Source organism: Channa argus, chromosome 11 (assembly GCF_033026475.1).
Source record: "Channa argus isolate prfri chromosome 11, Channa argus male v1.0, whole genome shotgun sequence".
NCBI lineage: Eukaryota > Metazoa > Chordata > Actinopteri > Anabantiformes > Channidae > Channa > Channa argus.
Window position 1 is genome coordinate 9,365,621 of NC_090207.1, and position 23,971 is coordinate 9,389,591.

At 42.2% G+C, this 23,971-nt stretch overlaps 1 protein-coding gene across 3 annotated transcripts in view; it reads right to left on the reverse strand.

Moving 5' to 3' along the window:
• Nucleotides 1-409: 409 nt before the first annotated feature.
• The window catches only part of sema6a (sema domain, transmembrane domain (TM), and cytoplasmic domain, (semaphorin) 6A), a 99,010-nt gene continuing 75,448 nt past the window's right edge, over nucleotides 410-23,971 (reverse strand). For 2 of the 3 annotated variants that reach the window (XM_067521045.1, XM_067521044.1), the window contains 6 exons: nucleotides 22,304-22,444; nucleotides 21,985-22,062; nucleotides 17,950-18,008; nucleotides 17,037-17,057; nucleotides 13,576-13,755; nucleotides 410-3,100 (listed from right to left, as the gene is read on the reverse strand). In XM_067521045.1, coding sequence (XP_067377146.1) covers nucleotides 1,938-3,100; nucleotides 13,576-13,755; nucleotides 17,037-17,057; nucleotides 17,950-18,008; nucleotides 21,985-22,062; nucleotides 22,304-22,444 — 1,642 coding nt within the window. In that variant the 3' untranslated portion in view covers nucleotides 410-1,937. The remainder of the gene's footprint in view (nucleotides 3,101-13,575; nucleotides 13,756-17,036; nucleotides 17,058-17,949; nucleotides 18,009-21,984; nucleotides 22,063-22,303; nucleotides 22,445-23,971) is intronic. The other variant, XM_067521046.1, reaches the window with a different exon arrangement.

The following is a 23,971-nucleotide window of genomic DNA, read 5'->3' on the forward strand; positions in this document are numbered from 1 at the left end:
GATACTGTATGTTTGCTGTGGTATTGTTGTTGCAATAACAATGCAGTGAACCAGAAAGATACACATACATTGGCCTTCTCATGTAGCAAGTATTAATTTGGGAGTCAATTAACCATCACTCCAAGCAAACAGACGTCGAAAAACAGGACTTGTAAATTGTATAAAATAGAAAATCCAAAACACTCACGTCTTCTTCGACACCGCCAGCACAACATAAAGGGTTGTTTTGAGCGCTTTAATGGCACAATCAGAAATTAACCACATAGATGCGTGTGAGTATATGTGTGTGTGTGTGTGTGTGTGTGTGTGTGTGTGTGGGAGAGAAAGCATGAAAGCAAATCCGCTTTTGTGTTTTCCCTCTGGACTGTAAGTGTTATGTCTAGGGACCAGGATTACAACTACACCTACATTCTTTAATTGCATTTTTATCAAACCCGGGAAAAATGATGATGTAGAAAATAAAAAAATATATACTACAAGAAGACAAAGTTAACAGCTATTAAAAGAAACATTGTCACTACTTCAGGGTGTAAGGCACAAATTTACATGTGGAAAAACAAGCAGGCAATACCGATGTGTTTATGGTTGTCTTTTTTCACCAGCTCATCTGCGTGACATAGCTAGAGAAAATACGTTCTGAGATGGAGGCATCGCTCCACTTGCGTGCAGCGTCATGTACAGCTTCTAATTTTCTATGTCTGTGTGTGTGTGTCTGTATGCAGATTCCTGCACTGTTGCTGCAGCTGTGCCTGTTATATTTGCAACATGCAACAGTGAGCATTGATGGCACTGGTTAGCCAGCTACCAATCAGGACAAATGTTACTGTACTGACTCACACAAAACCACAGTGCTGATTGGGGAGTCTGGGTAAGGGGTTGGGGATATTCGCTGGAGGAGTATAAGGGTAAGAATTGGGAAATCTGATTGGTCTAAAACAACAGAAATTCTGGTCCGTGAAGGTAAAGGTCCCTGTCTGGCACAGTTTAAATAAATATCTCCTCCTCACCACAGAGGTCACATATATCTCAAGCTGCAGGTCCCACTGAGCACACAGTAAGACCTAGTGGACATTAAGTCATCAGGAAAGTTCTACTGGCTCCAGTTTAATGACTTTAAATATTATTTTTTTTCCCCTTACACATTAATTATTATTAAAAGATCTCTTCTCTTTCCTCCCTCTCTCCCTCTCTGAGCCTAGAAAGTCAGTCATTTTTCAAAAGCACTTAATAAAAATAAATACAACAAGCTATTAGTATTAACAGTCATGTGTTATTCAGTAACCAGTACAGTAGAAGATTCTTCTGGCCCAGGCTTTCGGTCAAACCCAGGCAGGACTTGATTGCTGTAACACTGAGAGGCTTTGCACAGTTTCCGACAGAAGCCAGATGTGTGTCCTTTCAGTCAGAGCTCAGTCTCTCTGTGTGCCTGCTCACTTGGATTCCACAGTCCTCAAGGTACTGTACAAAGTTTATTTTCCAAACCCTCCGCACTGTCTTCTTATATGCTTTAACCAGCATGTGAGAAGTATCAAGTTCCGGTGACCAAAGACACCACAAACGAAGGGAGCCACCGTCTTAGATGCTACAGAGTGCCGTAGGATGAAATATTCAAGACGAGCATCATCTTCTTGTGTTTCAGTAGCACATGTTCCCATGTGTGTTTACAGAGGAACTGGGAGTCAACCAGAGCCTGAGCTCAATGATGGTGACAAATAACAACAACCATTTGTATAATATTTACATATTTATATAAAAAGAACGTGTTTTCTTTAAAAAACTGTGTTGCTTTTTCACTGTACTGTACACCAAAAACAAACAGACAAAAAACACTAAAAGGAGATGCAGGTTGTACAGTATTTTCAGTTTTTTTTTATCTCTTTCAGAAAAAACCTTTCACCACTGTCCATTCACATTGGACTGACTGGCTAACAAGTTCACTATGTGCAGGAGTCACTGGACTTGGCTTTTGTTGAGAGTGATACTACGGTGGGTTTGGGTGGGACATCGGGCTTGAGATGTTTGATGCCTGTTCGGGGCAGTGAACCGTAGGAGCTCATTCCAGGCTGCCGTGACAGGGATATGCCCTGCGCTGTCATTTGTATGGAGTCCACCCTCTGAGGTGCAGGTGGTGGAGTCTCCACGCGGTTGAAGCTGTGATGCCTCGCCAAATGGGAGGAGTTAGATGAGTTGGTGTTGTGCTTCTTGAGGACGGAGGATCCAGAGGCAGCGGATGCTGACCCTTTACGGAGCCCATAGACTGACGAGTGAACCTCTAAGCGTTTGCCCATCTGTGGAACAGCGGGAGGGATGGTGAGAGAGGCCTCGCGTTGGGGCACACGAGGCGGCAGCACCCCATCCGGATCAACCATGTTGAGGTTATGACATGGGCTCTTCACTGTCTTGTACTCCAGGGTTGCCCCCTGGTCGTCCATGACACTGTGGCCCATGCTCAGGTCACTATGGTGCGGCTGCTCCACATACTCGTGCTGGTAGGACTGTTGATGCTGCTGTAGATGAGGCTGGAGCTGATGCTGATGCTGTGGCAGAGGCAAGACTACCACGCTGGGTATGTGCCCCGGTGATGCCCTCAGGGGTAGGTCTGTAGAGATAACAGGGGAGCCCATTGGTGGCATGTCCTTGGTGCAAGCGTTGATGAGGTTCTGGTTTCTCTCCCACTCCCGGCTTCCTCGGCTAGGCTTTCGACGTGGCTGCATGGGGGTGGATTCGGGCGTTGGCAGAGCAGCGAGGTCCAGGTGGTGCTGGTCCGCTTTTATCAGCATCTTCCCATTTGTTGTCAGTCTCCCGTTGTGCATCAAAGGGGTGAGGATCGCCTCAGGACGACCATCTTTGGCCTGTGTTTCAAACAGACCCGTCAGCTTGGTCACACTGTTCATGGATCCCCGGCGGGAGTGGAGATGGTGGCTGTCCTTTTCCTTGCGGCCTGTCAGGTCCATGTCTCGTCGCCGGTGGTCGCAGACACAGTATACAATGATGCCAGAGAAGATGGCCCCCATGGCAAATGCTAGAATGACAGCGATGGCCAACAAGGTCACAGGAACCAGCTGGTCACGACCCTTCTGGTAGCTCTCACGAATCACACCTGTGGAGAGATGTAGAGATGACATTCAGACTGACAGACCAACTGAGGTAGATACCGCTGCTGATGCATGACCTTCTCTCTAAGAAAAGCAAAGCTGTTGGGAGGCGCTGCATATTATTAGAGTAACCAAAAAAATAGAAGATGATATTGAATTACGACAATTAAAAGATATTTTCTGGGTAAAAAGATTAGAGGTTTAAATCATTTCATGAAAAACATGCAAATCAAGAAGGGTTTATCCCATCATAAGGAACACACCTATTCAAAATGGGCGCAAATTGTAGCTTGAAGTAGCAACATTCAATATTTCCCAAAAATCCAATCTTAGGCTGGAAATGTGTTTTGGAGGGGTGATTATGATTCACATTTTAAATCCCAGATAAAACCGTCTGCTGAAATGAAAAAAGATATGAGCTCAGATAAAGGAGCCTGAAATACCCAAACCCTTTCTTCTCATAGATGCAAATGGGAGACTTTTCATAAAGCTAGGATTCAATCTCATGAATCACAGAGAATACATTAAAAAGCCTCCGATTAGGTGCTAAATCCAATGAGCTGTGTCATCAGTGTCTTATGAAAGCGCCACTTTCAAAGGCTGGCAAAGACGCCCAGCGATACGGCCAAATAAAAGATAATTCAATAACAGCAGCTATGAAGTATTCTAGCAATGGCAGAGTGCGAGCAGCAGGTTGTGTGTAATAAAATGGGGTCAACGATAATCTGCACACACATACACATGAGTGTGGACACACACAACTCCCACACGCACATGCACACACACGATAACCTCCAGCCTGTTGATGGATGCAGACATCTAATGGAGCACTCTGTTCGTTGGGTTAAACACACCAGTCCACAGCAGAGAGATTTATAATGCATTCACACACGACCTGTGACCAACACAGATCAGTTACCGCAGACAGAGGATTACACAGGTGGGCTCTATCACGTAAAAAAAAAAACTCCCACAGTGCACCGCTGGTCTTAATACCGTGGCTCAGTTACACGTGTGTTCTTCACTCATTGTCTGATATCATGGTATATATTATTCTCTGTGCAGTACATGAAAGGATTTTGAAATACTGTCTTTCACCTTTTTATGACCTTTAAAACCTGTGAAAATCTAAAACACAAAAAAATGTAGAATTTCTAAGAACAATAACTTGATTTTAATCTTTGTGAACTTCACTAAACTTCAATAACCTATAGTACCTATTTATATACAAGCAGCACTAATGGGTAAAACGTTTCATGAATCATCCTCACTTATTTCTGTTTACTTGCATTTAAAAACTCATTTTTTACCACCTTTTGGCAACTTTGCAATGTTTACACTGTTGCTGTTCAGTAGATTTTATTTCAAAATTTAGAAATGTATTATGGAAAGTGAAATCCAGTACAGACAGGAGCTGCAAACATCAGCGTTTCTCACAACTTTGATGTTTGCAGTTCTTGTGTTTCGCAAGAAGATTGATGCAATTTTGTCTTGTTACTGTTTCCATAAATCACTCCTGCAGATCATCATTAAAGTGTTTCAATTTGCTCTGTAACTTTCCAAAAGAAGATACCACAAAATGAAGCGCTAGTTGCAGTAATTCTGTAAAATCCTGAAAAGGGGCCGAGTAAATCGTGTTTCGGCTTTTCAGCTCAGCAGTGTCACAGAGGATGTATTGAGAGAATCTTCTTTCTGTGTCTCCTCAACAAGACATAACACAGACACAGAAACAACACAGTAATCTGTTCTCATGGAACCGAAATCCAGACTCTCTTCAGCTAACATCCATAATCCTCACTCGCTGCAGTCATACTTCATTAGGCTAAAAACACGACTTAAAGCCCATTCCCAGCTGTAATAAAGCACTAGGCAATGCATCACCCTCTGCATTGACTTTAAAGCTCAACCTGGATAAAGAGGAGCAGTTACATTTTGCTCTGATCATTCCTCATTTTTTTGTAAAAACAAAATGTCACTTCTGTCTTTAACCGAGTGCTGACAACATGCAGCTCGGCCATACCTCATTTTGGAGTTAAACAAAAGGTTCAAGAACTTCTTTTCTGGCCAAATTGGTTTCTTATCAAGGATGTGCCTGGTGGTGTGGATGGTGTGAGAAGTGATGACTGTTATCTGCAGAGAAACGTTGGGGTTTGACAAGTGTTATGTGGGCTGTGCGACCAAATGGCCTGCCTGCCTGATGAAACATCTGCTTCCCATCTCATACATGATCGGAGAATAAAAGAGATACTTTTCCTCACTGCCATCTTTCATTTTTTTTGACATTCTTCTGTCCTTAGATCTTTTTTCCTCCCCACTTTCTGCTACTTTGCTGCCTAACAGAAACAATGAATCACTTTTGTGACTTTCTGCTTGTTTCAGAGTGTTTTCTTTCACACTGTTCCGCTTCCATGTGGTTAAGTGTTCCTTTCACTGGAAACTGGGAAGGCTGTAATTATAACCTCGTGGTCCTTGTGAGTTATCATCCTTTGGCAGAAACGACAATGGTGACGGGTGCTGCTTGAGAGCTGCCGGTTTAAACATTTCTGTGAACGATGAAGAAAAGGCAGACAAATCTGGCTTCACTTGAGGTGAGGAGCCCCTAAAATCTCCAAAAAAACCATTTACAAAGAAAATGAAAGTGCAAGCATAAACAACTCTTTGGCAAATCTCACTTTTTTCCACAATCCTTTGATAAATGTAAATAGGTTCATCCATCTCTGTCTATGGTGCTTACATGCTGAAAGTGTAAGTCAAAACTGTTATGAATTTTCATGACAGAGAATTTATTGCCGCCAAAGGTTAACTTCTTCAACCAGGGATTTGGATTTCACATTGAATAACAAAGCCAGAGGGCATCAGAGCCAAATGGGTTGTCCATTCTGGTGGAGGAGGCGAACTGTGGAGCAGGATCTTTGTCTTCTATTCTGGGTGGGAGAGCCGTGGTTAAAGCCCTATTTAACCTGCACCACTTGGCTCTTCCTGTCTGCAACTTAAAAAAGAAAAAGAAAAGAAAATCCTTTTATTCTTTTTCTCACTTTTTCACCCCTTCCATCCATCACTGAATCACTGACACACAACCACTGTATCTTAAGCACTGACACACACTTCTGGAGGTTACTTAGCCAAAGGCCGTGGGTCACACACAAAAGAAGGAAAAACTTAAAAGACTTCCGTCTTTCATGTGAAGAATTGTTTCTCATCTTAGAGATATTCAGTCCATCGACTGAAGGTGGCAACGCCGCTCATTTTGTTCGAGGCTACTTTTTGATCCTGGCAAAACTTTGCATAACTTTCACAACATGACCATGAAAAGTATCAAAATGCTGCTAAAACCCACAGCTTTTCTGCTTTGGTCTAGTCTTGGTGGAATTCTGCCTGTACATTGACTTGCCTTGCCCCCACAATGCATCGCTTTGCATCCTGCAGTTCAACACTTCTCTCAGCGGTTGAATTGATTTAAATTTCACACCGCCTCAAGCCTCAACGTGCAGATATTAAACAAATATCTCAGAGATTCTCTGTCAAAACAGCCTGGGTCGGCAACACTTACTTGTAAATCAAAAACATTGTAATCTGCTGTGACTGGAACTTGTGAATGCAGTCTCTCTCTCTCGCTCTCTCTCTGTCTGTCTAACACATAGACACTCTAACACTCTTTTAATCTCTTCAGAAGCACCAGCTGACTTAAGCCCACAGAGCTTGTCTTTGTGTTAGCGTTGAGGAAACTTCAAAGGCAGTTAAACATCACAGAGGGGTTACGAAGAGGACCTAACCTCTGACTTTGAGTTGTTACACAAAGACATCGTCTGCAAAATGATAAAAATCTTAATCACTCTTAACTGGACTCGCTGAGTTGCCACTTGTTGATGGACAGAACTGTGCAATTTAACAAGTGAACAACTGAAGCAGTGGAAGAAGAGATGATGAAGAGGAGCAGAAAATGTTGAGTGGGTACTGTTTACTCTGCCTTTGTTGCAGCGAGCGGTTTACTTTGTGCAAAATAGTTTGTTTTCTGGAGCTTTTAAAAAGGGGCATTGGTGTTTAGATGATGGCAGCAATTCATTAACTTCTATTTAATCCTCCAGTTAGGATATTATCCCATTATGTCGTGTGTATCTTTGTTTTCGAGAGGCACTTGCATCAATGGTGTTATTCAATATTAAAGCATTCATCAGACAATCCTGAGTCAGTGCATTGCATACTAATGAGCCAGTTAAGACATAATTAAACCACTAATTACAGCATTCTGCACCTCAGGTATTAACACTGATGTACTAACTTATCCACCACCTCCCTGCATACAAACTGTAGTTTTTAATACTCACAGGAAATCAACCTAAATTAAACGTCCCTGGGAACATTTTTCATCAAGTGTTTGATGTCTTCAACTGACACCACAACTGTTTCTGTTAATGGGTGGTGAGCTTGTTAAGTGAGAATACACAGCATGAAATACGCAGCTGAAACAATGATTCCACTTATTTTTGTATTTTACTGCTATTGCATGTTGAGATAATAAAAACAGGAGCTCCCTCAAGCAGTGGAATCATAAGTCACAATTTAAAAACAAAAGTAGATTTTAAGACCAAGTAAACTCCTGAATGGCTTCTCTTAGTGTAGTGTTCACTCCTGTTAATTACTATTCAGTATTAATGAGTCAGGGTTACACAGATATTGTTTCATTCAAGTGTATTTAACCATGATACATTTGCAAATAATATGTGGCTTCTGAGTTTTATGATCAAAGAGCTACACACTATGGCTACATTTTAAATGCAGGTGCTGATAATCATTCGGAAACATATTCACACACAGGCTGTATGTTGTTCCAGAGAACAAAGACTCAGCTTGTATCTGCTTGATGAGTGCCTCACTGGTGGACATTGCGAACGTGACTGTTTAAATTCAGTTCAAAGTGGAATAATGACAGCTGAATTTGGGTTAGACAAGCTTCAGACGCACAAAGGATGAGCTGCTGCGTTATGAGATTCGGTCTCACATGGCTAAAAAGACAAAACAAAGCTTTTGTGCGGACTGGCAATGGCGAGAGGGCTCAATGAAAAGCAAAACCGAAACATTAAAAATGAAAAAGTAAGCAGCAAATGTGTGGAAAACAAAAGCCATCTTAGAGAACAATACGCTAATCAGTGGAGGAAATTATGGCTTTTGGCTTGACGTCAGCAAGGGAAGTGCGTAACACCCAGGGAAAACATCCAGTCCACAGTTTCTATTATGATTCACAATTAGCCACAAATAATTCTTCTGCCTCACAAAGGCCGATTACAATCTTTGGCCAGTAAGAATCACTAAACCAAATATCTACAGTTAATACAATAGTAAAGGTGTTTGAATGACACAAATATGAGTTTTTAAGTCATTTGTTTAAAAAAGGCCATTCACCCAACTTGTTGCCTAAATTCTTTTTTATGGGATTAACCTTAATCCCATCATTCTCCTGCAAAGACATTTGAATATACTAATGTTAAATTTCCCTGTGTGCTTGCCTTCACACGCTCCTGAAAAACTCCAGCAGCGAAATGCATCATCGGACTGTGAGGAGATTTCATGTTAAACTAAAGCCTCTATTACCTCAAATCTTGCCGGCTCACCTCCAGGGGAAAGTGATTTGAAAGGAGAGATGTCTCTATCTATAATAATCAGACTGACCAGGAAATTGCTCACTGCTAGGAGACATCCAGCTGAAAGCTACTGTAAGGTAATATTTATGTACTGACCACATTTAAAAGACAGCTACTAAATGGAGTTGTCTTTCCACTTGGCAGTACTTGATTGTGAGGTTTAGTTAGCAGAACTAATATGGGGATAAAACAGTGGTGGCAAATTTGCTAGAGAAGCTAAGTTCAAAGCAACATTTTTGTTATTGCAGGGCATGTAGCTGGATAGAGTCAGGACAGAGGAGGTCAAAATCATAATAGTACTCAGCTTTAAAAGGCAGTGTGAAACCAGAATTTGACTGTAAACAGCACTTGTTACTTTGTCTGCTGGTGCTGGATGCATTTGACAGTTAATTCCCCTCATAAGGACAGGTAACATTCAAGACTGACACAGCAACCACAGTAATGATGGGGAATAATTCCTTCAAATCCCTCCCAGAAAGTGACATGAAGTGAAATGCTTATTCTATCAAGGCTTTTTGGATGTAAAAAAAATAAAAATAAATAAAATCTAAGTGCCGCATCCCTGTGTGAGCGGGGTCATACTCTCCCTCTATCATACCTCCATCATATCCAGCTCACCTTGGCACACAGGTGTCAGAGAGCTGCCTGCAGCTGAAAATAAGCCTTGCAGAGCAGCTGTCAGACAGTGGGTATTACCGTGAAATCCCGACACTGGGGGAAATCATATCTCTCAATAAATTACAGTATAGCTCTTGTGTAATAGAAAAGAAACACCATGAAAATGCCATGATGTTGTTTTGGAAACACATTGAAAAGAAAAAAAAAACATTGTGGTGTTTTAGATTAAATCTGCAAAGCAAGATGAATAAAAGTCAATTCATTCAGTAACCTGACACTCGTGAATATGTATGTTGTGATTCATAATGAGTATAATAAGAGACGGCAAAAACATCTCACCAGACACCCATGTCTCCTAGAAATTGTGTTTATATAATAATACTCATACTCGTGAACTCTGTACGGCTTCGCTTTGTGGTGAAACCTTAAGAAAATCCTGCTTAGATTGCATGTACAGGCAATGTTTCTTCAAGTGTAGAAAGTGTTAAATGCAGTTAACAATCAGTTTATTGGGTACACCAAGCAAAGATTACTGAACATGAACTTTCCTGAAGTAAATTTTAATTTGATACCACTGTCAGTATAACATGGTTTTAGTTATTGTATTAATTAAGAAAACATCTTTTCTTATGCTTCAAAGCACTGTTGACATGTGAGGGTTTGGGTGTCTTAACATAACCTTTCTCTTACTGTTAGCAGGTATTACAGACAATGAAACATGTTGTCAGGAAACATTTTGATCTCATTGTATTCAAAATTAGGGTGACATTACATTATGCTTTAAAGTTTATATGTAGCTGTAAGGTAGCTGTATATATAAATGTCATTTCGAGGAGACAGAGTTGCACCAGTCCTTATTGATTTTTGGTATCTTGCCCAACACTGTTTCAGCTGCGGTTAGTTGAGTTAGTTAGTTAAACATTAGCTACAGAATGAAGACAGGGTTCATGGTTAGAACTGGGGCCCAATATGAGAACAAATAACTAAGACAAACACTGGTGTTCACTCTGATCAGCTACAGTATCTCAATGACTTATAGCCTCTTATTCTCCCCTGTTCCATCTCATCTTTCAGCCACCACCTTCATTCTCTTCACTTCCACCCTTATAACCTTCACTGCTATATTGTTGTTCTGTGCTGTTTAATAAATCTTTATCATGTGTGTTCTTTTTCTCTCTCTTGCTTTTCACCACTCCCTCATTTCCCACGTTTCTCCCCCTGTTGTTTCTCTCCATCTCTCTTTCCTTTCACCTCTCCCCTCTCCTGGATAGCTGCTGTAATGAACCCATAAATTGAAGCAACACAGTGGTGGCTACAGGTCGGGGTTGAGGGGGAGGGATGATGTAAGAGGGGAAGGGGTATTGGAGAGAGTTGAGCCTGACAGAGTGAGGGAGACAGACGTAGAAAGAGGAGAGAGAGCAGAGGGGGAGCGGGGCAAGGACTCATTCCTGCAGACAAGGGAGGAGATATGACTTTAGTTGGAAAGGAAACAGACAATAAGGGTAGAAACTGGGGATGAGGAGGAGGTGCAGAAAATGAGGAGGAGGAAAGGAGACAGAGAGAGGAAAGGGGGAGGGGCATTGGGGGAAGAGGCTCCATAAATTGGTCCAGGAATTAATTTGCACTAGGTAAGGTATAGCCTTGGAACATGCCATCCCAGTCAGATGAGAGGTCCTGTGGAAGGGAGACTGATCACAATGGCAGCAGATGGTGATTTCAGGGGCAGGGTGAGCAATGGGAGGAGCAAGGAGAGGTGTGTGGTAGGGTGACAGGAGTGGAACAAACAGATGAGGCAAAGACAGACAGACAGACAGACAGACATACAGACATACAGACACCAAGCTCAAATGTACTGTGAAACACAAACGGCCACCTGGCAAGTGCAATGGCCCCTCTGGAATGCCAGATAATGATGCTGTTGGGTGCTAAATATCACCAGTGTGTGAATACTCATCAGTTTGCAGCATTTCTAATTACTCTGGTGGTGTTGGGCTAATACATATTGGCAGCACTGTAATATTCATTAGCAGATAAGATTCCACAGTGTCTCAACTGCAAATGAAAAAGTTGGGGCTTAATTGTAATTTCTTTTAAATCACAAACAAGCTTGCAAATGACTTTCGGTATGTATAACCCTAAATTTTTATACTTAATTTAAAAAAATTGATGGTATGGTTGAATGTTTATCTCCGTGTTTTCTCTGTCAAATTGGCTGCTTGGATTCATCTCTGTGGCATAAAAATGGAGATGAAATGACTTTTACAAAGTTTCTGATGCCACAATCATGTCTCATTTTAACTTTCACATATGCAGTTTGAAAAGTTTTCACAGTACAGTTGACACCTGAAGCCAGTAATACTGAGGGCGACAGGAAGGAAGAGGAGGCAGGATGGGTGGAGCGGTAAATGAATACTGTTGACTGTGGTGCTCAATGTGCCATGCTGGAAAAGCATTAAGCTGCATGGAGGCAAAACTCTGCTTAATACCATCAAAGCAATCAAGGCAGCAAAATATATAAATAGCAAAAGAATGTATAATCTTAGACCAAGCCATGCAAAATATCAAGAACTGCTCACAGGAAACCAACACAAGAAATCTTGTCAGAGCTGACTTTCAGAGAAAAGAAAAAAAGAGCTGCAGAGCTGAAATTGAAATAGAACTTATAAATACTGAAACAAGCTGCAAAGGTTTCTTAAATCATAATAACAACAACAATAATAATAATAATAACAACAATAATGATCATACAGAAAAAAAAACAGCAGGAAGCATTGTTTTGAAATGTGAAGACTTGTTGCCATCACCTGAGCATAAACATCCCACTTTCCGCCCAAATGTAAGAAAAGGGACATGGCAATGACAGCTTTCGGCTTTTGTCAAAGTACGACTTTCCTCACCCATTTGTTGTGAGGCTCAAGTAATGTTACACCTGCTCAGGTAAAGGCAACAAGAAGAGTGACAGCATGTTGTGATGCTGGCTGCAGGCATGCTGTCTGAAGTCTCTGCCACCATTGTGCTTGGATCTACCCATTGGTGCCTTGCTGCTTCCAGCTGACATGCTGTTCTCACTGCTGCGCCTCTGTTTATTCTATAGACAGTAGATACTGAAATGTGTGTGTTGGGAGACTTAACCAACATAATTTCTTATTTATAAATATTATAAATGCTCAACATTACAAATTAGTTTTGTGAGTATGTGTAAGGCTATATGACATCATTTAGCTACTATCAGCTTCCATCTTCTTAGGGATTTAGAGTTTTTTAGCTCTTTATTTAACAGACTGTTTATTTGTTTTGGATTCAGATGGTCTTAAGAAACCTAATTTTGTCAAGTGTAATTTTAAACACGAGAAAAAACAATAAAAATGTCATTGAATAAAATCTCTTTCTTAGCTGATTTCTTTTTCCTCTGTCCTATTCCATTTCCCTGTCTTCCTCTTTACATGCAGTGTGTTTATGGAAAGTATTGACCGGTCTGTACTCATGACGAATCACCATTATTAATGATCGATATCTCCTCAAGGCTCCAACAACATAAACTCTGTTATTTAGCAAGGACATGTTGCATGTTGTTTTAATGAGATCTATAATATGTCTGGCTGTTTTATTAAGGGGCACAACATGGATCAGAAGGACCATTTTGACCTTTTTACCCCCTCTCCGATGTGTGTCGTGTCTCCTTCCCTTCTGTCATTTTCTCACTGTCTCATTCATCTAGTAAGCTGTCCTTGAGGCCCTGAAGCATTAGGGAGGTTGTTAACACAGGAAAAAAGGGCGTTCAATGTCATGTTGCTGTGTCGCAAAGAATGAAAGACCTGGGGTCTGGGCTATCTTCTCATGGAAATAAATATGTTGCCATATTCCTTTCAGAGTGTAATGGTCTGCATATTACATTCTAGTTGATGGATAATAAATTAATCCTTCAGAGTGTGTGTATGAGTCTTTGTGTGAACATGTATCTTAAAGAACAAACAGTTGTTTGTACCTGCATCTTCTCTATGTTTTCTGTAGGTGTGTTTACCCACATTTCGTTGGGGGGTTTACCTGCACAGTGTGAGGCAATTTGTCCCCTAGAGAGACAGTGATTCTCTACTATCTCTACACCTCGTCAGCTGGAAGCAACAAGGCAGCCGCAACTCTCAAACACCAATCTGCTCCCCCCTCCCTTGCCACAGGTGACAATGGACCAAATTGACTGCTCACTGTTGCGTTCCAAGGCTTACCATTGGCTTTGGGCTGAGTCTGAGAGGGCACGGCCACGTAGGGGTCCTCCCCTTTGTCTGAGCTCATTGGGGGTTCCTTCCGCTCCACCATGCGGCCCCGCCCCAGGGGGCCCTCGGCGGCCTCAGGTAGGGCCGGGGTGGGGAGTGAGAGGGTATGGTGATGGTGGTGGTGATGGTGGCCTGCCAGACACAACACAGGTTAACTCACGCCTGGGCCGTACAGGGACAAGTGAGCATGGACCAGCAGGGGTAAAGACGCACACACACCCACACACACACCCACATACACTAGCTGCTGGGCTGTGTGAGGCAACAAAGTGTTTCTCCCTTGGTGATCCTGAGCGAATCATTAGCAAATGTGTGTGTGTGTGAGTGTGTGTTTCTCAAAATAGACATGTCTTTTTTTCCCCTGTCATTCTCTGCCTCTCTCTGCCTTTTTCACTCTCTCCCCTCCTGTTCTGACTGACATGTCAAAGCACTGTTGGGCCTGTCAGAGCAGAGCAGAGTACAATAATATTTCTCCACAATCACCATAGGGGGCCTACCTTTGAAATGAAGGACAAGAGACAAACTTTGTTTCCACTGCTCTAGTCAAAAAGTCTGCCTCTAACTTTTCTTCTACGGCACAGAACTTCTATGTTCACACTCTTCCCCACTACCTTTCTTAAGGCTCGTGCTGCTTTAAATCAAACTTTTCAATCATTTAATTTACCTTTAAATCAGTTGGTTTTGGTTTTGGTTAATTACCAGGCCAGATTTATAGACATTCTCTGGTTGAAGCTTCTTTGTTACTTTTCTTTGGCTCAAGACATACTGTCACACAAAAGCTGTCACACTTAAAGATTATGCTAACTAACATTTGTGTTCATTTCTGTCTTTTTTTCCCACTCCTGCTCCTATTTCCTATTCACTTCCATGTTTCTGTCTTAGTTTGAAAAAAGAAGATCTGTCAAATGTTTCATATCTGCACATCTGGTAATCTGTATTGAGTGAAGCCCTCAGCAGCACGGCTAGATCAATCATCAGAAATATGTCATTAAGACTTAATTCTTTTCTGTGATCTAACTCCTCCTTGTAATTAAATTCCTTAATGGCTAAATGAACTACTGGCCAATAGTTTGAGGGGTTATCATAACATATCCAAGAAGTTACTCTGATGGTGAGACTGTAACAACAAGAGTAAAAACAGGATGTGTCTGTGGATAAGATTTTCACAGTAAAAGCCCTAACACCTAAAATTTTGACATTATCTGACAATTGCAACAAAGTACTCTTTCATGTGTGGAAGACAGATCATATCTCTCTATTCTCCGTTTATGGCAGCACTTCTTTCAAACTGTTTTTTTTCCCCCTGCATCCACCTGTCTCAATTTTGTCATCTTCTTTCATAAGCAGAATTTGTGTATGAGCTTTGTCTGTATGTTTATTTTTGAACCATGCTAATCACATTCCCGTCCCACTTGCTTCCACTTAAGCCACCCTACACAATTTTGCACAATCTATAAATTGTATTTAACATGTGTTTAAGCCACACGTTTAAGGAAATAGGAAGGAAATCTCACTTTGATGACAAGCGACAACACTTTTATCAGCCTCCTCTGTGGAGCTCAGTCCCCAATTCCCATTTTAACATGCTCTCTCCACGGAGGAGGTGACAGCAATCTGTGTGTGTGTGTGTGTGTGTGTGTGTTTGCAGAAATGTGAGTGCCTTTTCAATATGTGTTTACGCCTGTGTTTGAAGATGGAGAGGCTTTCCAGGGGGCTAACGTTGATGCTGCTGGTAGACTACGCACAGCAGACACCCGCACACAACACCACCCAGAGCCTCCTCCCCCTCCTCCTCCACCGTGTTGCATGGCAATCATTAAAATGATTTATTTAACTATTGGCCCAAGGCTGAGAGATTAGTGTGACAGGCCTATTTTATAATTCATTCCCCCACCGCCAGGGGAAGTGCAATTCAGGCAGATGACACACATAGAGAGGGAGGGCTCGGAGACTCAGAGCTCCTCCACAGATTAGAAAAAAAAAAGCCCTAAACTGCCGACGGATGCACATCCCTCTCTTTATACAGATTAAAAGAGAGGAGAAGTCTAGTCTGGAGTAGAGGAGAGGAGAATAGAGATAGGGCATTTATTTATCTTCAAATCCATATCAACTACCAGCAGATAGACAGAGGGGCTGGGGCAATAGCTGAGACTTCATCTGGGGGGTTGTAAACTGGGTGTTGCCTGTATGTGTGTTTGCGTGTGTCTGCCTGGAAACACACAGCCAAGCCTTTGGGAGCATATTCAGCAATATAGGGGTGCACACCAACACAGATGCTTTTTCTGTGACCCTGGATCTCCAAAAGGAGGGAGAATCACAGAGGGGGTACAGCCATAGGGTGGTGAGACAGAGAGCGCTGGGCCTTCTGGAAAAGCTTCAAAATATCTTTTCTTGTCATTCTCTGTAGGTCTGACTTTTTTTGATCTGGCAGCTGCGAGGTGTGCGTGTCTGTGTGCGAGCGAGTGAGAAAGAGGGAGAGAGATTCACCAAAACTGATGCGTCCTCATAATAGATAAAAATAAGGTGAATAGGTGATAAGTGTAACACTAACTTTTCTGTTTATCATTCCTTGAAAAGAATTATGGAGTTGAATGAGGAACATTGTATGAGTCAACTATCAGTGAAGTTCAGCATGTTCAACTGTGATATAATGTTGTGTGAATCAGAATGTATAAATATTTGTGTGCCCGTACCATGCATGTGCTTGGTTATATTAGGCTTTGTGCGCCGAGCATCTATGTCTGTGCAGAGAGTCTCTGCCAACTGTAAATGCTCCATCGTGGTCGTCAGAAACGTGTCTGCTCTACGCTGACTCTAAACAGGCTAGTTTAATCTCGCTCCCTCTCCCTCTGTCCACATGTCCTCTTTAATTTGCACATCGAAGTGTTTCTTCACCATCAAGGCCTTAAAACAGCAACAACTAGATCCATCCAATTAGCAAAGCAAAGGTCAGGGCTAATCAATGCTACTGCGCAGGGGATGACGAAGACAGGCCAGGAGGAACAAGATGAGAGACGAGACCTAATAAAACTAATAGGATCACAATCTGCTTTAAACATTGTTAATTCTACATTTCAGGTTTCTAATTCTGCCTCCTTTATTCTAAACACTAAAGAGGCTGGATGAGGGGAAATACTGTGCAAAATTAAATTGACTGAGAAAGCTTTAATGTTTTATTACCTTCGTAACTGGTGGGAATGTCTATGAAGAAGAAGGAATAAAATGAATTCAGCTAAAACCTGGGGTCATTAATAACCTGTCTTTGCACAGGTGGGAGGAGTTTTCATTTCCTTGAGAGGGAATATTTGATTGACAAGATGAAGAGGTGTGGCTGAAGTTAAAGAGTCTGAAGAGATGAAATGCAGCACTTGTCTTTTATCTGATTTCTTCTACAGTATATAGGGGATACATACCATTCAGTGCCACAAAGGTATCTGAAAGAAGAAGAAAAGAAATGAGGGGAAAGTGTTATTGTGTGCAGTAAAATAAGCTTTTGCTTTAATGTGATCAAATACCATGACTTTTTAAGTAATTTGGGATTGACTGGCTGTTCGATATTCCCTTAACTTTTAATCAGAGGTGATCTATATGGCCTCTACAGCTAATGAGGGCCCAACGTTATGGGTTCTCTAGACTAAACACACTGATGAAATTGAAGGGAAAATGCACCACTTCCATTTGCTCTGAGTAAATAGTTGAAATTGAGATGAAATGGACTAAGATGAGTGATTCAATGTCAAATTGTTTTGAGGTCTTCTAGCAAATTGAGCAGCTCGGCAGAATATCAACAGGGCATCACATTTAACAAATCCAAATAGTTATTCTGCACACGTAATGATCAAATATACATTCACTTTATGTGCCAGTCTTTGGTGCTGTATAGTAAAAGAGACCTTTCAAGACTGCTGAGGTTGACCGGGTTGAGAGCCCTGTTTTATTTAGTGTTTCAAAAAGAGCCCTGTGATTTCTCACAAGTAAAACCCCTTCCTGTGTGTGTCACTGAATGTTTGGGTTGTGTTTTCATAGCGATTTGCAAGAAGGAATCCAGTCTTTGCTCAATGGGGCACAACACTCTATTAACCGGGGGACCAGAGAAACAGCGGGAGAAGGACAGAGGAGGATGAGAGCCGAAAGGGACAGATGGATGGAAGAGACTGAAAGAGAGGATTGTGAGGGCGGAACAGACGGGGGAGAAAGAGGTGACAGCAGCGAAGAAGGAAATGGAGGGCCGAGAGAAAAGGGAGATGGAGTTAACAGAGAAAAGAGAAATGGTATGGGGTGTATAGCAGAGAGGAGGAAAGATAAGAGTGAAGTGGGCCTGCTTACTTTGGCAGTCTCCCAGGCCATCTGTGTTACCATGCTCCACGTCCTGCTCAAAGGCTGATCTGCGGGGAACAGAGACATCATGGTCAGCAATGGAAAATGGGCCAGGCCATGCAGGCTCACCACACCTAACAAAGTAACAAAGCCGTAGAAATGCTACAACAAAACACCCCCAAACACTGCAAGCGCTGTGCTTGCTAACGGTGAAGCCCTATACTGGAGAGAAATCAAAAAAACACCTAGCAGTTGCCCCGGAGGCCTAAAATCAGTGGTTACGAAGAATGCTGGCAGGCCAGGAAATCCATAGCTGGCATGGGACTCATTGCCTTTAGTGTTGATACAAATAGATTCATGTTTTATTTGACTGCAAGAAAAACCGATATCTTATGTTGTTTAGCTTTAAAATAGATGCTGCACTTATTTGCTTTCTTGCCAAGAGTTAGATGATTTTGTACCCGGCTCAGCTCAGGGTGAGAAGAGGGGGAAACAGCTAGCTCGTCTCTGCTCAAAGGTAACAAAATCCACGTACCAACACCTCTAAAGCGCACTAATAACAAATACCTGCACAAAACTGTGTAAACACAACACTTTGGTTGTTGTTGGGGGGGTGGGGTAGGTACTACAGTATTACTATACCAGCTCCGAGCAGTTGCCAAGCAACCAGAAAAGACTCAGAAAAGTTTCTGGTCCTGGCCAAGACATAGTACGGCGCAAAACATCGTGTATGAGTAAATAAACGAGATATAAAGTAATAATTAATGACATTTTCCTTAATACTAACCTGCTGCTGTTTTTCCTGATTCATGTTTACTGTCCAAGTTTTTTCTTAAAACATTCCTTTAGAAAGTAAGGAGGAAATGTACATAATACACTTTTTAAGAGAACTCAAATCTTTCTGCTTTTACTCTCTATCTGACATCATCTATGTTCAGTAGAGATAGTATAAGGTTGAAGTCCCAATCACACGGGCCAAAACCAGAGCAGTGAGGGGTAGCCATGCTTGAGGGCCATCATATGACACAGAGGGAAAGAGAGAGGGTTTCGAAGATGTTATTTTCAGATGCAATCTGCACCAAGACCTGTTTTCTTCCTGAAAGACCACCAAGCAGGCAGTAAGGAGATCTGTGAAACAGAGCGGACCAACTGTCAACCAGGATCACAGTCACGCATGACAGCTTTTCACAGCCTCCCCCCCTCCTCTTGCCTGTCCACCCGCCTCTCATCCTCCGCACCCTCCGCTGGTCACAATTATAGCATGAAGAAGAGTGATTTTCGAAAACAGCATCACACACCCCTTATCCCCTGATCAGAGCTGAAAGCGTGAACCTGACAACAAGACCAGGGACAAGAGATTTTAGTGAAGGGGGGTACCACTGAATTTCTGCTGTTATGTTCACAAATCAGAACCAAAATCTACTTTTGTACATTTTTATGTGGAAGAATATTTAAATTTTTCATGCATTCATTTACGCTTCATCATTTTATCCAATTTGACAGAAACTTAACTAGGAAGGAGAGGGTATATTTAACTCTCTTGATAAACAGTTTCCATTTTAAAGAAAAATATATGATAAAGGCATCACGGACAACAACGGCATCCTCTTCTTTATTTGTGGGGTTAGTGCTAGATTTAATCTTCTTATCTGATTTGCTTATCATACTCATAATCACAAAGCAGACGGAGAATTGCACAATTAAACCTGTCTAAGGACAAGTGCCATCCAAGTATACAGTACCTGGTAGCTGCCAGAGTTTCCTTATAGACTTTGTCACCTCTCGCCCCTCTGACTTCGTTGAGAAGACCAAAACACTGGCCACCATGTGGTCATGGTTCCCAAATAAATTGCTAATAACATTACAGGCTGTAGATTACATGGTTTAAATCCTGTTGGTCTTGAGATGAATGTACAATTAGTTATCACACTACAGCTGCGGTGTCTAAGCCGTACTTGGCACATGTGAATGTGAAGGAATGACAGTGTGAACTCTCAGTTAAGAGGTTCAGGTCCTGTAGTGGCTACATTATAGTGCAGTGTGTTCGAATGTGACACGACAGACGGTTCAGCTCAGGGTTAAGATCCCACCACAACCACACAATGCATATTTAAATCAAATTGCACACTGTGTAACCAGAGGCAGATTTGGTTGCTGAAATGCAGGTCAGGCATGATAACATTAATTATTCATATCAGAAGTGAATGCGCATCGAGGGACTTAATACACTGTATGGTGTGAGGTGCTGCATATTGTTGCCCTACAACTTGTCCATTTAATAGGACTCGTGGCTTTCATTTACAGGACATATTTGTAGTAAACTTCAAATGTAGGGATAGTTAGGGACTCAGTCAGTATTTGCACACAGTTTTAACATGTAATAACTCACACATAATCCAGAGAAAAGTCATTTCTTATTTTGACGTTATTTAAATTATTTAAATAATTTGATTAATTTAACTCATAATGTTATTCACTCAGTGAAACACAGCTATGAACCTTGTTTACATATTAACAATACAGCATCATATGCAATCGTATGCATGAACAGGGGGTGATTGGGGACCATATTGCAGGCGACCAGAGGACAAGCTGTTTTTAGGCAGTAGGTATAAGAAGCATAACTCCACATGGGAAAGCTGGCACGCTATCACCAGGGCCAGATGGAAGAAGAAAGGAGGGGAGGCATGCAAGAGAGAAATAATATGTCAGAAGAAAGAAAGGAGGATAAAAATAGATACACAGACTTGGATGAGTTTGCACAGGTAAGAAAACAGAGAGGTAGTTGGTTAGGAGAGGTAAACAAAAACAGACAAGAAAACATGGAAGAAAGAAGTGCTGGAAAGGGGGTTTTATTGAAATGAGGAAAAGAAGAAGTGAAGGAGACCAGCAGTCCTTCCTCTACAGGAGCCTTTTTGTATAAGCAAACATTTTTGTCTAACACCAAAATGCATCTGATTTCTCCCTCCTGTGTTCCATCCCCCATTCTGTCCAGCCTGGCAAATGCTGTGAATATCTCTTTACAGTCCAACAGATCCTACCAAACCTAATCCCACCCTCTCTCCCTTAGAAATGCCGTACAGTGATGGAGAGAGGTCATCTGCCCTTTTAAAGCCTCTGTGTCGGCTCCCTCTCTGAAGTGGAAACTCAATCAGAACAACCACCGCTTTGGCTTTGCAGAATAATAACAGGATGGGCCTGTGTGTGTGTTTTTGCAAGTTTTAGCATGTACATGTGGGCACATGGGCCTTCGGTGTATTGGTATGCCAAACCAATCGTTTTGCAACAGGGCGATCAAATTCATTCATCGTCAAAAAGCCACCAGAGCGCTGGTGCTTTTGTTATGACTTCATCTGTGAAAAAATTTTTCCCACCGCAAAACTCCACATGCTGTTTGTTCAGAAAGCATAATGCAGTTCTGTGTCATAACTACTGCCACAAATTATAGTTACCACGACCATCTAGCTTTCCCCGGCGCTGCATACCCAACCCCGAGCCTCGGGCAAACAACACTTTCCTTCCATTCAACCTTCCAATGGCCTTTTCAGCTGAAGGAAATTACACTTACACACCATAAAATTAGAAAGATCAGAGACGACAAATCGAGAGAGAGGAATGCTACTAGGCATGACGACAAAGGCGGGGTACGGTTTTATAAAACTTGCTCGGAAAACGTGTCTCTTTGCTAAACACAACTAACCAGCACAATGTTTCACTTGCTGGTTAATACAGTAGTCACATTTAGCCACTTTCAAAGATATACACCAATCAGCCGCAACTCTAAAACCCAATGGTTTTTGGTGTAAGCTTGTCTTATACATGAACCCTAGAGAATGTCAAGAGTAATATTTAGCTTATTGTATGATGATGGAAAGTTTCAAGCCAAAATACTTCATGGCTTCCCTTGCCTATGTGTGTTGACAGTTTGTGTTTCATGCAGATTATTGATATAAAAGTGAACAAACAACTATTTACCTAACCTTCTATATGGAGAAATGAACAGTTTTTCTCTTTGCCACTCTATTATGACTCCTATTGACTTACTTTGTGTTGCCCACCACTTGTCTGCAGGCTCCTTCTGACACCCAACCACAATATGGGTCTCTGGAGGCTATACAGGATCTGGAAATCAGAGACGCACACCATCAGCCCCACGCCACATTAATTACTTAGTTCTCATTAATGGTCCTTTTGGAAAATTCCTTTTGTACTTGTACCACTTTTCAGAGAACAATACTGGACATACAATTCACAGACAACATCAAAAAAGAGAACAATCCAATCATACAAATTTATTCAACAGAACTCAGTGGAGGTTATAAAGAATCTAGTGTTTGAACAATGGTTTGATGAAGATACGCACTTCTTGCATCTTCCATGCCTTTCACAACGCGAGAGCGGTACTTTCACAACACAGGAGGAAAAAGCGACCCACAGCGCGTGACTCTTGCTGTCTATCTGCATGCCAATGATGCGCTTGTCCTCCACACCATCTATACTGCACCTAGAGGAGGTGGAGAAGAAAACAGAGAAAGGGATAAACAAGAAGTAGAACAATGGGTTTCATCTCTCTACTCTTCTGTTATTTTGGGACAGTATAATAAACAGTTGGCCAGGAGAAATGTAAGAGGTCACAAATTTAACAGTTCGTTTAAAAAGGTAAAAGGAGCACGATCAAGATATGGCAGTGAGACAAAGGGTGAGGTCAGGGAGAGCAGAGATAACGTTGGACTAGAGAACATGGGGTCAGGAACAGAGTGGGAGATAAAGAGAGATAAAGAAAGGGGTGATACAGATAGAACAGATAAACAGGCAGATGGGCACTGTGAGCAGACAGCAACAACACTGCACTTAACCGTAAAACCCACTAAGAGTAACTCAGCCCCCTCCTCTTCCTGCTCCATCCTTCCATTGCGCCATCCCTGCTTCTTTGTGTCCCCGGCACCATAGGAGCACACTCTAATCCCTTTGGGTGTGTCAAGCACTTTTCTATCCCTTCTCTCCGTCCATTCCTCTCGCCATCCCACCATCCAGCTCCTGGGATTTAATCTCCCCTTCGCAGTGCTCTGGTCCTGCATTATCTCTCTCAATTAGGACTTAGAGTCATTCTGCACTCTGTAATACACGACAGTCGGGCCTGCTCTGATCCGACCAAGCAGGCAGGGAGGCAGGCAGGCAAAGTCACTTATTGTACGCGACTGAAGCCAGATGGCCAACAGCAGACGAATGCTCGGCCTCAGCCACAGCGACAGAGAAGAAACAAAGTGGGGAAAAACAGAGAAGGCGCAAGAAGGAGACACAGCAAGGGGAGAGCAGAGAAGGCAGGGCCTGCCCTTCATCCCCTCCATACGGCTCGTCACATGGCCGCAGCATGTTGGATAACAAACAGCGGTAACCTTGAAAGTCCTACTGTCAAGTCCTCAGTCTCTTTCCCTTCTACTTCCCGGTTGGCTAACACGAAAACATATTCTCAGCTCTGCTTCCTTCCATCTCCTCTCCCTGGTCTTCACCTCTGTTCTCTCTCCCTCTGTTTGTACTGCCATTCGTTCTCCCTCATCTATTAATTTTCAACTAAATATTTGCTTTGGCAGGGTGGTACTGTGCTTGATTTTTTTTTCCTTATTCACTTCCACTCCAAACACACAACAACTCTCAACTCACCATACCCAGCTCACACGAACACAAACATGCTCTAATGTCCATACTGTACATGCACCAACAGACGTGCAACCTATTACCAAGAGAAAGCAGACTGGCTCTGAAGACAAACACAGAGCCTGGTGTTGCCTTTAATCAGCCAGTGTTTTGGAGGAGCTGGGCTCCGCTGTGGTTGGGAACCACAGTGCTACATTAGCCAGAGCCTTGGGGTCTATGTCTTTAATTTTGTAGCTGTGGTTGGGCAGAGTGTAACCTGATAAAACTCTTTTGAATGATGGAGTAGCCATCTGTTTGGCTGGCTTCTCAATACAGCTTGGGTTGGGGGAAGTGACTGGTACCGATGGAGCTGGTGGGTTGGCTGAGCCAGGAGATG